The sequence below is a fragment of the Rhopalosiphum padi genome, chromosome 3, assembly GCF_020882245.1.
Source record: "Rhopalosiphum padi isolate XX-2018 chromosome 3, ASM2088224v1, whole genome shotgun sequence".
NCBI lineage: Eukaryota > Metazoa > Arthropoda > Insecta > Hemiptera > Aphididae > Rhopalosiphum > Rhopalosiphum padi.
In genome coordinates, this window is record NC_083599.1 from 34433534 (window position 1) to 34451076 (window position 17543).

General features: G+C 29.6%; 2 protein-coding genes across 2 annotated transcripts in view; both read left to right on the forward strand.

The window, feature by feature from the left end:
* Positions 1-10466, forward strand: part of LOC132924114 (serine protease filzig-like) — a 46664-nt gene extending 36198 nt beyond the window's left edge. The window contains exons 4-7 of the mRNA XM_060988217.1: positions 1751-1940; positions 4926-5191; positions 7417-7571; positions 8433-10466. Of these exons, the coding sequence (XP_060844200.1) occupies positions 1751-1940; positions 4926-5191; positions 7417-7571; positions 8433-8597 (776 nt within the window). The 3' untranslated portion in view covers positions 8598-10466. The remainder of the gene's footprint in view (positions 1-1750; positions 1941-4925; positions 5192-7416; positions 7572-8432) is intronic.
* A 1593-nt stretch (positions 10467-12059) lies between these two features.
* On the forward strand, positions 12060-13229 carry LOC132925005 (CLK4-associating serine/arginine rich protein-like; the record flags this gene model as incomplete). Its single annotated transcript, XM_060989439.1, has 1 exon — positions 12060-13229. A coding segment is annotated over one exon (981 nt), but the record flags the coding sequence as incomplete, so codon positions are not given.
* Positions 13230-17543: the final 4314 nt, after the last annotated feature.

The following is a 17543-nucleotide window of genomic DNA, read 5'->3' on the forward strand; positions in this document are numbered from 1 at the left end:
TTAAAATGGCTTTGTCCCTATTTATATGTATAACTATTAATTACTAACTCGTGTTAATTTGCCATTTCCACTTTTAACCATACATTTATAATTATTTGTTTATTAAGCATAATATTAAAATGTTTTTACATCGCTTTCGAATCATAAATTAATTTATTGCGTTAAACATAATATTACGTATACCATGCGAAGTTGAGAATTAAAATTAATTATTTGTTTTGAATTTAAGGCAAGTATACACCAAATATACATTCTTAGAGAGGTTGAGTTTGTAAATTTTAGAAAAAATGGTATAAACGAATAAAAACAATAATGATTGTCTTATCACAATATTGCTCTCCGGTTTCCGATGATATTATATAATGATATTTATAGAGTTTAATAAGCGTACCTACCGGTTTTGGTTCAAAAATTTGTCTGTCTGATACATGGATCGCAACATTCCTATCGTAGCATGTATGTAGTTTGTTACAAGACCGTATATACAGATATAATATAGGTGTGTTTAGTCAAACTGTGCTTAGTCCTGTATATACTGCGTCGCAAAACAAAGTCATCGGACGTGTACACAAATCGATAAGGAGAGTGCTTTTCTTAATATTCCTCCAACCCCTACGATAACAGGAGGTATATATATTACGTAATCACACAATATTATATTATATCCGTTATGACGCGAATGCATGTTTACTGTCGAGACATGTTTTTCGGTCAGCCCTCGAGCCCTTTTGACTTAAAAGTAATCACGACGATAATATTTTAATAATACTCTCATACCTACCGCATATACTGTACACACACATATACACACAGTTGAATAGTTGTTACGAATACTCGTCCAGGTAACTTAACGGTAATATTTATTACAATATTCTAAAGCGCGTAATAAAGACGTTGACGGCATTACTATATTACGTTTATATCATACGACGATGACACGTTGTAAGCGTGGTACGACGTTCGTATCGATTTTTTAGTTTAGGTATAATATTCTTCGTAGTCGGTTGTGATTTATTATCATACTAATTTCCAAAATCTTTACTGTATAGATCAAATCTATCACAATATTATAGTCAACCTATAATATGCCACTATACGAACATGACAGATGCATTTAAAAGCGCACATTACTCGAACCGAATATAATAACTACGTTTGTCGTAACGTCGCATTCTAATTGAAACTTCATTTGAAAATTACTATCTTAAACGTTAGCCTTTAGGCTTCTGTAATATTTATGCCATACATAAACATAATATAATATGTACATATTTGAGGTGATTCATAATTATTATAATTATTGAATGCTGGACGCATTAATTCTCCAAGTTAATTTTTACGTCATATTTATACTAATTTGGTTTTAATATTTGCGTGATGATTTTTGAAGAAAGCCTGGTACAAAATTTGGTATGCTTGATATTGTCAGCTTCAATAATATTTCTCGTGGCAGAAATTAAAAATAATATCACGCGTGTAGGGCGTATAAAGAGATTTCTATGGTATCGATTCTGTGCGACGATGTATAACGGTCCGGAGAGTACAACACAATAATAATATGCCAAACCGGATAGATAATATAATATTATAATCGTTTTGGCGGCACGCAACAACAGGTTTTCTCTCGCATAACGTGTAATAGTACTTAATACGATGTTACCAAATGTATGAAATAATATGGTAATTTATCGTAGGTACTACACTCGATTTTTGCATTAATCTGTGACACGTTATGTTTGCACACTTTTAGCTTGCGGAGTGCGGCCTTTGGTGAGGAAAGGCGGTCGGATCGTCGGCGGAACAGGTTCGACATTTGGCGAATGGCCGTGGCAAGTGTTAGTTAGGGAAGCCACCTGGCTGGGACTGTTCACCAAAAACAAATGTGGCGGCGTGTTGATCACTCAGCGACACGTCATAACTGCCGCCCACTGTCAACCCGGGTAAATATTAAATCATATATTATCATGTTTTATATTATAATATATTATACTATAATATAGTCACAAAAAGTTTTACTAGTAACCGTACGTATAATAATCAAGTTATAGGATTGGAACTAGGATACAAGATACTTCTGAACACAATTTTTTTTCAAGTATTTTATTGTTTTCATAATGTTATTTAAAAATTAATAATTTTTAATAATATTTAAAAAATATTGGTTTTGCAATAGCGACTATAGTTTTTATTTATTTAGTTATTTTACAAGAAAAATAAAACAGGACGACTAACTGAACTAGCAAGGTTTTTAAAATATGAAAATCACATTAAAAAAAATATGTATTAAAAAAATATATATCCAAATGAATATTTTACTTAATATGCTGCTAGTACCTATGTTTGTTAATCTGAGATGTTTTCGTACTTTGGCGACAGTGCTTGGAAGTTTCAACTTTCGATACATAACAAATTATCTTATAATAATCGTAAATATTTTTATTCCAATTAATTATACTTTAATATGATTTTGGACAATTATTAAGTAATTTGTATACTATAATAAACGGTCACGCAATAAATTATTTAATTCCGTTTTATTTTTGAGTTAATACAAATTATAAAATAAATAAAAATAACAAAAATAATTTTATTTTTGGAATAGACCAATTGGTCTTAACATAATAGTATATATAGTATAGAAATACCTTTAATATATAGGTAGATACTAGGTAGTAGGTAGTCACTAAACAGGATGGCATCTAGTCGTCATTCGTGGTTCATTTCTTAAACTTAAGAAATCTATAAAATATATATAATATTCACTTTAAGGATTAAGTAGGTATTACAGCCAAATAATTGCATACAACTGTAAAGACGGTCAGGGAGATACTTTGTTTGATTGATTCCAAACCTGGTTCCAAAAACTTTCAAAATATAATTTATATATTATTTATATATTATGTTAGTCAACTTTCAGTCTGGATTTAGAATTCGACGATTTTACACTTACTATTTCCTATTGTATACACCACTGTTGCTATACAACATTACGGATACAATTGATTAAACTACTCGTATTATAATTATAATAATTATTATTATCATAATCATCATTACCATTGTCCATTATCATCATCGTCATCGCCATCATCATCATTATTATTATTATTATTATAATTGTTTAAAGTGTAACGTCGTGCAATTTACGTTCTAACATACTTTTACTAGGTAAGGTAATTATTTTTTCCCGTCGCGTGTTGAGATACGCTCGTTCGCTTTGAAAGTTAACGCGAACTAGGTCAGCGCCGAGAGGCTCTTCGCGGAAAGAGGTCGTGCACGACGCGCGCGATTGTCTTATCGTCAAAATGGGTATTGTACCTAAATCGAAATCGATCGACGTAAGATAATAATGGCCGTTGGGTGGACACTATATATTATATGCTTTACTGATAATAATATTTATGTATTCACTGCGTTTTCAACAGGTTCCTATTGCTCGACATTCATAGTTAATAAATAATACATTTAAATCCCAAAAGTCTAAAAGTCGATATGGGGGGAGGGATTGAAGCTACAGCCTTTATATTTGATTGATTTCCTTTTTTAATTACGCACCACCCACTCGTGGTCCTTGTCGGTGTTACACGTAGTGATCGTACATCTTTCGACTTTTTTTTATTTGTAGCCAACTGTTCAGTACTCATATTATTAAATTGAATGTAAACAGTCTTTAGGAAATTATACATGTTTCAATGTTTGCATCTATAGAATTCATAAATTCATAAATTTATATTTTATTGGTTTAATTTAATTTACATCACTGTTGGTATACGTTAACCAAAAATATTCAATGTTAAAATATTAATTAGTCTTATACATATATACAAGAACATGGTTTTAACTTTACGTATTGTTTTTAAACTATTAAAAAAAGTCAAATTTTAACTTGTATTAGTTACCTATTTCATTGTTCGCTTAAACTAGTCATTCAGTTAATTATTAAATCAACTAACTGGTTAAGGTAAAAAATGATTATATACACATATATTATATATATATATATATTTAAAAAAATTGATTTTGAATAACTAGAGCTGAAAAAACACGGGTCATAAATATTCTAGAGAGGACAATATTTTGTAGAACACATATATAATTTATTAAATAATCAGATTTTGTTGAAATATTATATGATTTCAACAAAATGTTACAATCATTTATAATATGGCAAATTTACAAATTCAGAACTTTAAACATCTCGGAATATGTGTCTTGACGTAGCAAAAAACCGATATGATGAGATACCATCTATATAAAAAGCCGTTATAGTGGATGCGTGTCAACGTGTTTATGTACTTACCAAAAACCGTCCATATAATATTCTATATTAGTTATGCGGTGGCTAGTCAGAATAAACCAACTTAAAAGGTCAGTTGTGTGTGTATTTATCAAGGACATCGCAGACATTATATTATTTTATTTTATATGTAAAACGGTACAATAGTTACTAGAAATCGTTTAATAATGTCACGATTCACAATGGATAGGTCAGACTTCCATACCGCACTAGACAAGGAACTGGTGTCATCAAATTAATAATAGTTAACACCATTTAATCGGTTTGCTAATCGATACGTATAATATTATGTAAATAATACGTACATATTATAATAAATCTTGCTGGGTATTTCGGTATATTATAACTACCTAAATTGTTTGTAACTCACAGACGTGTTCCCAACCCACGGCGAATGAGCTTAAATTATCTCGTATCCATTTTATATTTGAAATTTCTAATATTTGAATATAATATATATAAATAAACCTGCCGTGGTCGTGGCCGAAATTCCAAAACGGAATCGTACGCATCGCATCACAGTGTAAGAATAATTATTATTTATAAATTGTTGCAACGGGTATGCACGACGAATGCGGATTTGCCGTCACCGTAATAATGAGTTATCGTCGTTTCCGGTTGTTCGCAGATTTTTGGCGAACCTAGTAGCCGTGTTCGGCGAGTACGACATCAGCGGCGAGGTCGAGTCCAAGCGGAGCATCAGCAAGAACGTAAAACGCGTCATCGTCCATCGGCAGTACGACGCGGCGACTTTCGAAAACGACATAGCCCTTCTGGAACTCGAATCGCCGGTCAACTACGACCAGCACATCGTGCCCATTTGCATGCCGGACGACGAGGACGACTTCACGGGACGTATGGCTGTGGTCACGGGATGGGGACGATTGAAATACGGTGAGCGAAAATTTCGTCGGTGGCGGTGCACTTATTGCTCACCTGTAACTGAAATAAATACACGTCTTTTACCATTCGTCGAATTTCCAAAGGTCTTAAAAAGCGCTCGATATACTTAACTTTTTTATTTTTACAAATTAATATATATTTTAGTACTCCAATCACTTAATAAAACTATATTTACCGCGATCGCTTTGAAAACACCACAAAAAAATTTACTATAATATATTAATTACATGCATATATTAATTATTTTTATATTTGTTCTTAACACATCAATTTATATGGATTAATTTTAATCCCGTTTTTTAAATTGGCAATTTTGTCCTGTGGTGGTCCCAACATTACTTCGACAGTACCTATACACCACATACCCATTTTGTCCGTTGTACAATTACATCAGATTATTTTTAATTTTAATATAAATGTAAAAACCACGGGAACTATAGAAATATAATAGTACAAAGAGATTTAAATTTAAAACCATTCGTTTTTTTTTTTTTAGCAGTTGAGCTCATCTTATAGAGAAAAAGTGTTTTTAAATTAACTAAAAAATTATCTGTACACTACCGAGAAAACCCTTGATACATGATGTAGATGACGGATGCTCTAATATAATATATTATATCATACAATGCTTAACAATTACAAAATAAAATAATGTACCTATCTCTAACTGTTTTGATAAGCAACCCGTGGAAGGCACAATCAAAAGGAGCGTATTGAGATCTCTCTCACGTAACAGTTTTATTTAAACGTGTATGGTGTACTTCGACTTTCGGCAAATAAAATACCGACCTTTCTGTCAAAATTCAATCGATTTTGACGTCTGAGAACGAATCGAATATTATTGTTTATTATCAGATAGATAATATAATATAGATATATATATTGTACTCGACGTGAAATGCCTAATTCGATTGTGAAACTAATTTTCAAATTATTTCGATGATATACGCTCTAGTCAATCGATATACCGTGCTACGCAGATTGTCAGGATTCACCACGACCAACATTCTTACATTTGCATAATAATATAATAAAACGTGTTCTACAATCCTTCGTAAATCGCTCATTCGTACAATGTAAAAGAACCTACAGAGTTTGTTTTTCATCGAATTCAAATAATAGATGGACATCATAGTATAATATTTCCATAGTCCCTACCTTATATAGCCCTAGACATATGTGTAAATATGAAAGACGAAGAGGGAGTAACAAATAGATCTTTAGAATGTTTAGAATCTAGTCAGTATCTAAATATATGATTAAGTAGATTTTTGTAGATTTGACGATCATACGCACTTGTTTAAATGGCTGGGCTTTTTTTTAGTTTTAATATTATGTAAATTATGTTACTCATGGTTTTATACTATTGTTGTATTATACTTGTTTATAAATAAGTATAATTGTTTTTTTTTTTTTTTTTTTTTTTTTTTTTTAATCGTTATGTTTTTATATAAATAACTAGAGAAAGTTAAATACCTACCTACTGGACTAATCGATTTGGGCGCATGTAGTGCCGTTACTATTTTTAATACGTAAATACCGTCGTACCCATACTAGTTATATACATAGTTTATACCAGTAATATATGATAACAGACCAAAAAACATAATATCAATATGACAAAATTACCGTTTTAAACTATTGACAGTGCAAAATTATATAAGACATTGATCTAACAAATTTGCTGATAAATTATTAGATCTAATCAGACATCTTTCGAAATTTATTTTATTTTATTTTTGCTAAGTAGCTAATTTAAACTTTTATGGTGCTAGAGCAGTTGTATATTTGTAAATTTGTTTGATATTATGTTGAATATTTTTGAACAACTTTCAAATATGGTTGTCCAAATCAATAATTGTGGAACCCGCGTGAACTTGGCACCACACAAGTTTAAATTACAAGTTGCAATATTGATTAAAAAAATAGAATTATATACGAAATAAAAAAAAAATATACTAAAGAATATTTTTTAAAGTTTCAGTGAATGATAATTTGTAAAACCGATTGTCAGCAGAGTTGATCTATGATTATGAGCATATAATGTAGTATATAATTTTAGTTATGAGTGTTATGACTTATGATATATTGACAAGTTATCTCTGTTTGAGACGTTTGAGTTGGTGAATATATTAATGACCCTATTATTGTCAGTTGTCAATTGTCATCGTGTAATATTAAATATTAATAATATTATAATGTTTATTTTCAAACAGGAGGTGGAGTTCCGAGCATCCTGCAAGAAGTACAAGTTCCTATAATTGAAAACCAAGTATGCCAGGACATGTTTGAGACAGCAGGACACACAAAGACCATACTTAGCAGCTTTTTATGTGCCGGTTACGCCAACGGACAGAGAGATTCCTGCGAGGTATGTTCCGTCGTTATAATTATTTCGTAGTAGACTTAGAATATAAAATTTGGATGAAATTACCTACTTAAAATACCTACTTAGAATGTTCCAATTTTTATTTTGAAACGAGTTAAAATATATTAGGTAATGTTGTCATGTGGAAAATGTAAAATTCATGATTTCGCTTAAATTATTTAGAAAAGGCAGTCGTATGATTGAAAATAAGTAAAATGTGTTTTGATTTGACCCACAAAAAAGAGACTAAAAACAATTATAGGTTGTGCAGTGTATTTTGAAGACTTATTTTTCAATATTAAACAAATAATTTTCAATTATAAAAATATTTAAATTTCAAATTGTATATTATTATAATCTTATACCATATTATTTTTAAATGAGCCATTGTTCCACTTTAATGAAATATTTATTTGAAATGTTCATTCGTCATCTGTATACACTCAACAAATTACTGTAATTTAATTAATGATTCTACCAAATAACATTTTTCATTTTGACGTTTTAACGAAAATGCGTAAACACGATTATTTTATTATGTTAAAATGAAGTTTGAAATCACGAATTTGTTGTACGAAATCATATAATACCACTCGATAGTAGAAGTACACTAAGCATCCATATTATAATAATTGAATAATTTTATAATAGCTTTACTTCAATATTTTACTACCGTTGACTAATGTGTACCGCGACCTATACAAGTAATATCCCTCATATATGGACGAAATTACTAAAACATAGAACGATTTCAACCCCAATCAGACGCATACCATAATAGAACCCCCTTATAGAGTATGATCAACAATTATTAATTATTTAGGTTAATTTTTTTTTTAATTTTTGCATCTGTTCTCGTGACAGGGTGACAGTGGTGGGCCTCTGATGATCGAAAAGGATAACGGCCGCTGGACGTTGATCGGCACAGTGTCACATGGCATTAAGTGCGCCGCACCGTATCTTCCGGGCGTCTACATGAGGACCACGTACTACAAACCGTGGCTGCAGACCATCACAGGCGTACAGTAGACGACACGTCATCGCTGAATCGTCAATACTATTATTGTTATTGTTTGTTTTTGTTGTTGTTGTTGTTGTTGTTATGATTTTATGGTCACACCGTTATAAGGTACGATATAATAGTAATTATTATATGTCAAATAAAATATAGGATCCCGGACCCCTCTTCATATGACAGCAGACCACATATCATCGCGCATCTATATCTTAAAATAATAATAATAATATTATTAATCGATTAACATGACGATGCCCACAGCGTGTGCACGCATTATGCATTCAGTGTTGGGCAAGTTACTTAACAAAAGTAGTGGGATCAGGTTATTCTGTACACCGAGTAAAAAGTCACTATAAAATAATTTATCAATTTATCATCGATATATAATATTGAAAACAACGAAATTACGGTAGATACTTTATCAATTGTTACAAAACAAACTACACCATTAATTTTACCTAAAATTTGTTTCTTAATTTTAAATAAAAAATTTTAATTTAAAAACGAAATTATTTTGAATATACCTAATAATTTTTTTTAAAATTTTTTTTTTTATTTATTCAGAATAAAATGATGTTTTGCTAATTGAAATATAATTAGAGTAATAGATTGTAACTGTGAATAATAATTGAAAATCAAATATAGACAGCGCGATAAATAAACTGTAATAACGTGTTTACAGGTGGCATTTGGATACGATAATGTTTTAAAAATATTATCATTTTCTAAATCCTGTCTCAAATATAACGCTAATGGTATTAAAAACGTGTTTAATATATATTTATTTTGTGTTTATTGAAACAAAATATTTACAGAGTACTATCAATGTAATGCGTTACTTAGACTTACTTTTTTAATTGATTCCATTACAATAATAAAATGTATAGCTCGTTTTAAATATTTCGTTACAGCTAGTAATGAGTAATTTATGTTAAATGTCATACGGCACGGCGCTGAATCAACAATCTATATGTGTGTGTGTGTGTGGATTGGTATGTAGAAATTCCTTCAAAAGGCATATCTAAATGTGCAGCGAGTATGTTATTATGAAGGTTAGAGGGACTTTGGTGAAAAACGTAGTCACCCGTCGACCTAAGGATACAGAGAAAACAAATCGTGGGGAGAGTGATGGGAAACAGATCGAAAATTTAAAATACCGACATACAGCTAATAATAATATATTAAACAATATATATCATAATTAATGTGCTAGATTGTAATATCATAACACAGCTGACAAACGTATATATTAAATACTTACCTCGCCGACGATTTGTGCTATTATTCTCATCGATTCGATTGTTTTAGACGATTTTCCATTATTGCGTGCGATAATCATATTGACGACGTGTATATGTTGTATACCCGTTCAATTAAAACATCATAGTGATCAGAATACAATTTCGCCATAATTTATCACTGTAAATTATTATTTATTTATTTGTTTTTTTATATATATATATATATTATAATTGTACATTTTATTTTCATTTTTGTAACTCAATACGATATGTAGGTATATATAGATATTGTTTCTTTCTTTTCTCTCTACTATATTTTTATATTTATAAGATTTTTGTACATTATTGTTTTTTTATTCTTATTATTCTAAATATTTATCTTATTATTATAATTATTATTATTACTATTATTTTTGTATTATTTTATCATAATATAATATACATTACTATTAATATGTGTCGCTTAAACGCCAACACAATATACTATATTATTATATATACTAGAGATAATGTTATTATATAAACGCATAATAGCGCACGTACATTATATACTATAATAATTTATTATATCGTCTGACGAATTTTTTTTAATACATATAATATGAACATTTTTAATTAAACATTAAAAAACCGAAATACTACAGTGTCTTTTTAATATTATAGTAATTAAACTGATATTATATACGTAATTCGGAACATAATTTAGATAAAACGGATATAGTACTATAGTAGTTATCTGACAACATCTAAAAATTGTATGTGAAATTCCTGCTATGTTGTAAATTGTGATAAATCTCCATGTTTTACAGCTATTTGCTTTTTCGTATAATTTAAGTTACGAAAAACATTATCAAAAGCAGTTATTAACTGATACTAAAATTAAGAATAGAAACATAATGATGAGACGTGGGCACTCAACATTAATAGATATATAGAGTATAGATATTATGAATAGTATATAACTACAGTATTCGCACGTTAAACCGATTTATACCTTTTTTCAGAACGAGATAAACAAATCCACGTTAATAGTATACATATATACTGCTGTCCCGTTATACATTTTTTCAGCGTCTTCTGAAATTGTCAACATGCGATGTATGTTATTGAAATAATTGTATTCTATTTCAATAATATAATTTTGATCACACGGCGTTATAGATAGGCTATTTATCCTACACAAATGTTATGTCCATTTTATATGGTATTTAAAAAAAATTATAATATGCATTAAATATTAAAATATTATAATAATATACATAAAACTTTTAAGTCCCCTCTACTAATAACGTTTTTAATTATTAAAAACAAATGAATATTGATATTCATAGTCTGAGTATAAAATATCTACTAAATTTGAACTTAAAATATCTATAACATAACATTATTTTTTTAATTTAGCTATTACATTTTCAAGTTTAAGCTATAAAAATTGCACATTTTATACATTTTAACGGTAAAAAAATTTTAAAATTGTGATTTTTACAAATTTTGTCATTATTTGAACTTTAAATGCTTATAAAAAATAAATTCTGCCTATGTATTTTATATAGTTTTATTTAGCTATAAGAAAAACATATATGTAATTTGTTGTTATCTTTTTAACGAAACTTTTTTAGTAACATTTACAGAAATAAAATCAAAATAAAAACAATTTTAAATTTTAAATGTCTATAAATAATTCAGAAAGGGTCAAAATAGTTTGAAAATATTATTATGTATAAAAAATAATCATGTAAACATTTGATGAAGATCTCAACTATTTACGGTAAGAATTTTCATTTTTACTTAATTTTCTTTTTGTTTTTTCTGGTTATTTTGAACAGTATTAAATATTCTTAAGTTTTAGCTGTTTAAAGTACAAAATGATTCAATTTATCACATAATAATTATAAAATCAATACAATCATCGCTCCATTCAGAATCTAATTAACTATTATTTATATTTTATAAGAAAATATTTACCAACTTGCGGTTTATTATTATTATTGCTTAATTATTTTTATAGAATAATCTTAATAAAATTTATAATATACTGATTTTTAAATCGACAGTATATTATATTCAATACTATAGAATTTTTTTTTCTGATGAGATTAAAGATAATACCTATCAAATTTGGTGCAGATAATAACGAATATTTGTGGAGAAGGGAGAGTTAAATTTTTGGCGGAATCGACGGAGTACCACCTGTATAACATAATTTAATACTATACTATAATAATATTATACATTTGGCCTGAACAAAAACATAAACACAGGCCACGGCGAGCGACGACACATCGCCTTGGTGACCTGCCCAGATTTAATATTGCGAATATTGCTACAAACAATATTAACTCGACAATTGTATTTTCGCTACGCGCTCATTCACGGGTTTTTTTTTTGTTGATATATTTTCACTTGTGTAATTTTTGCCGTTTTTTTTTCTCTGACATGGACGGCGAAAACACCATTGACATCCACGCAGGAACGGACGATTCCGGGGATATCGTGACGATCCCGTTATTGCTGACGTTCGACGAACCGGAAACGGTGGAGCCATTGATCGTGGATAACGACATATCGGAAAACGAAATGGATCCCGAACCACAGCAGGAGCTGGACGAGGTGTCGGCAATGCCGTCGGCGGATATGGCTGTCAGCACTGCAGTGACTGCCGTTCGGCTGGGTTCAGGGGCGGACGACAATCCGTCTACGGCGGCGGCGGACGACGCCGAAGCCGAGAACATGGACATGCGCGGCCGCCGCACCCGAAGCGGTAGCAGACGCCGCCGAGGCCGACGCAGCCGAAGTCGTCGCAGCCGTAGCCGTAGCCGTAGCCGGAGCCGCCGCGGCCGGAGTCGTCGCGTTCGAAGCCCAGCAAGCGACGATAGCGATCTGTCCTTCGTCGTAGAGATTGGCGAAGACGAGGTCTCCACCGAAATGGAGGCCGGTGGCAGCGGTGGTGGCAGTAGTGTTAGCCGGAAGGTGGCCCGCGGCGGCGGTCGCAAGACCACGAAGACGGCGCTCAATGGTCGCCGCGTCAGGAAGACGGCGGTGGCCCGTGGTGGTCGCGTCGAAAAGAACCAGGCGGCTCGCGGTGGCCGGAAGTCGGCCAAGCGTAGTCGCAGAGGCCAGAAAACCGCCGAAAGTGTGCCAAGGCGGACGTTGTGGACGGGCCGCCTGCGTTCCCGCAACACACATCGGCAAAAGAAATCGCAGCCAAAGTAAAATCCACCCAACCAGAGGAGGGAGGCCCCGTACGACGTGATATACATAATATAATATAATAAATTACGCTCGGGGCAATATTTTTGTAATACATAATTGTTTTCTAAAAATAAAAAAAAATAAAAAAATATCGTATCTGGATGTTCTTTTTTCTAAGTACTCCGAGTGCGAGCACCGATATTTATGCAACCGAGCAAGTTATGAATAGTTAAGGCCATCATGAAGCATTTATTACCCTAATATTCGAGGTCGAACCTAAAACCAACCCAAGTTTATTTAATATTTTAATATATTATACAGTTTGAATTTGAAAGATAGTTAACGTTTAGGTTTACAGTTTCGTTTGAATCGCTGGCAATCAGTTATGGCTATTTTATCATGATAAACCAGTAAGTTTTAGTAAAGTAAATTTAAAAATAAAATCAAATTGATAATATGACCTTCTTTATAATTTATAATATTGTGTAGCAATATTTTATAGTGGCAGCCCTATAGCCTATAGGGTTTGATTTTGGGCGGAACCATAAACACCACACAATTATTTTATTTTTTATTTGATATTTTATGATAAGTATTATATACCTGTCATGTTGAAATATACTCGAATGCTTCAAAGTCAGTGTTATAGATAACCACATTCACAATTAGTTTTATTATTTATTAATTACTTCATTGGAACAATTCTGAAAATATAAAATGTACATATATTATTATAGTATCTATAACAAACTAAAAAAAATGATTGGAAGTTAAAAAAAACATCATGATTATTTAGTTATATTTTTTTTCATAATTTATAAGTATTTAATTATTTTAATTTATTGTACTAAAATGTACTATTGTTTAAATTTGAAATTTCTTAGGCAGGTCATGAATAGAAAATAAATCAATTTTAAACTCTATATGAAGGTTTGATTTTAATCAGATACTGACGTACTACACGAAAATATAAAACATCTAACGAGTAATGAGTAACGACAAATTACAATTAAACAATATCGAGTATACTAATATAATATAATATTATATATAGTGTAATAACGCAAAAATAAAATAAATTAAAAATATAAATAAAAGTTAGGAGTGAATATAAAAGTTGATGCAAAACGGAAAACGTGTGTGTATAATAAATGTAAAGTGAGGTAAATATTAAGGAGCCTTAAATATATGTCTGAATCCGTGGAACTTTTTCCCTACACTTATAAGTGCTGGAGAATAATATATTCACCTATCAGATGCAAATATTAAATTATTTAAATTTACGCTATTACCTTCCTTGTGATCGTCGCAGGGCTCTCGAGGTCGTGATTCGAGAATATAATCAAATACACCGTAGTAATAAAATGTAGATAAGCAAATTATATAAATTAATGCAGATAATATGATACTCATGCATCTTACCTTATTCGCAGCTGTATTTGTTTTGTGAAGTTGTCTTAATTAAGTTAAAAGGTATTAAACACTCGAATCCAATTAACAAAAAAAATTGATGTATTTTCGTTGAAATTAAAAAAGGCCGAGTTGTCGCTCGCAGGATCTGGTGTCACTAAGTATGGTGCTCATGCACTCTTGAGAGAGATGTTGTTAAAAAGACTGGTGCTCATGCACTGATGAGAGGAGACGACCTATAATAAAGTTCCTATTGTTCCTAGGGTCCTACCGTAGGACTCCTACGTGAGCAAAATCGTTTCCTTCATCAGTAATTAAATGATGGTTATTGGATTTTATTAACGGTTATCTACGTGCAGCGTGCGACAACTTAACCGTTATTTTAATTGAATAATATATAATCATGATAGCTCACATATCATTACAATAGTAATAATAAAAGCGTATATTATATTAAATTAATTTGTATAGTACTATAGTAGGTATTCTATAGGTACCTATTATTTTTTTTGAATTTGGTGGGGAGGATGGCCACCACTGAAATTTTAATTATTGTTTTCTTACCTATGTCCTATGCTTACAGTTTGTGGTCAAATGTGTTCCAAATAAAATAATTTCGTTTCATCTTACCATTATTATCATCAGTAATTTATGTTTTATCGTTTTGTAAGACACTTTTAAAAGTATTTGTAAGATAATAATAATAATAATAATACTGTTAATAAATTTATTATAGGAATACTTAATCATTTTCAACAAAAAACATGTATAATATGTATATATATATTAAACTCTATGTATATTTATAGTATTTATATATTTAACTTAATTATTTTGAGCTTAATATTTTAACACATACTTATGAGTACTATGATCGATTATTGTATTAAATACTCTAAGTATGATGTATGGTTCGGATTGGAGTATTCGAATACATGAAATATGAATCTTAATCGTGTATATTATTTTTAGTAAAATATGAGTACAATATTTTAAAGCATTTAATTTTATGTATTGTGGTATCTATGTGATAAATAATAACCGTATTCGAATACTTTACAAGACTGATATCCATAGGCACAATCATACAAAAATAAGTATACCTAACTATAAGTGGATAATATTTTCATAACGATCATCATAAAACTTTTATAGCCTTTATAATACTATATGTTAAGAATTGTGACCAGTATATAGTAAGTTTTGGACCTCCATAGAAATGAATGGTGACCCCCTGATCTATAGTTAAGTAAATTTACAATTTTAATATTATTTTAACATTTTACATTTACATAATAATACGTATTATTCATTTAAAATATGACTAAATGTACTATGATTTACTATGTTTCTCTTGTCAGTTAATCGATTATTTATACATAAAAAAAACTTAAGATCGATGATCATATTTATTTATTTTTTTGTTAAATAGTTCATAGTTTAATTTAATATAAAAATTTCAAAATTGTATACCACTCTTTTGGAACATACAGAAATACGTAATTCACCAGTCTCGGATAGACCAACAGTCAGACAACATTAAAAATTAAATACATTTTTAAAATTAATTAGTTTATTCTTTGCGTGAAACATTTTCTTGAGTTAATTTTTTTTCTATTCAAGTATTCAACAAAATTTCTTAATCAAATAAATTATCTGTTTAATATAAAATGATATATACATTTTATAGTAATAAAAACAAAATTCAAATACTGAAAAACATATTTATCATATATCTTGTTGTAAGTAGATAAATGTGAATTACAAACATAGAATAGCTATGTATACGATAGAAATAAGACGATAGTATTTATAAAAGAGATTACTGGGGACAAGCAACTTTAAAATATCTAACTTTATTTATTTTTTTTTTGTAAATGTACACAAATGTTTATTTTAAAATTATATGATAATGATATACTAACTGCCTTCTCTATTGTAATTAGATTATATTAAACTTTGTTTTAAAAAAACAAATTGTATCAAATCAATTAATATATTATTATTAGGCAAGAAAAAGCTATTGTTTTGTGTCTGTAAAACAAATTCGCTGTGTTCTTCTTTACGAATGAATGTAATATGATTTATTGTTGATTATTGGGATTTATATTGTTGAAGCATATTTTTAAAATAATATTGTTAAATAGTTATATTTGTTCATTGGATTTTACACCTGATGATTTGTGTATGAAATTGTGAATATGTATCTATATCAGGCATTTTGTTAAGATCCTATGTAGAAAACATTAGCTGTAGTAGGTACATATAAAGAGAACCATAATCAAATAAGTATACACATCGTGACATCTTCAAAATGTATCTAATGTTAGGAACAATATCATAAATAGAAACAGTTGGTTTTAATTCAAATTTTTAGTTACTATTTTGTTTTCATTTTTGTTTTAAAAAATTTTAAGTCAAGTCCTCTGATATTAAAAATACAAACATAAAAAACCTCTAGACCATAAAAATTACAAAATAAATAAGTTGAAAACAGAGATAGACAATTTTTAAACTAAATACATGACTTTTTAATAAAAACGTACTATAATTAAAAATATGAAAAAGTTATAGTTGTATTGAACAGCATTTTTCAGATTTTTCTCAACTATAGTATTTTGATTATTTACACTCATATAAGTTTTACAAAGGTTAGATTAAATTATTAACAAGTACTTTCTGTACAATTTTCTTGACAAATTCCATTAAATATTTCGAATTATTCATTTTGGCCTCAAAATAACTGATACTAGGATAACATTTTTTAAATACCTACATACATTGTGCTTAATAGTGAGAATTAAAATTAACCTACATTTATATTAGCGTTAGGGTATGAAATTATGTTATTTCAAGAAATATCCAGATATTGAGATACCCACTTTATATGCTAAATAAATTAAGGCAATAAAAACCATAACATAACATTTTCGTTATCGATAAAAATAACGACGATTAAATTGATCATTGTATTTAATAGTTAATAAATATTTTTTATATTGTTTATACTATATTAAATATACTGAAATCGCCGAATCGTCAAATTTTTATTTTGTCCCTTAATGCATGTGAAAATATTACAAATATAAAAGATATTATTATTCCTGAATTTAA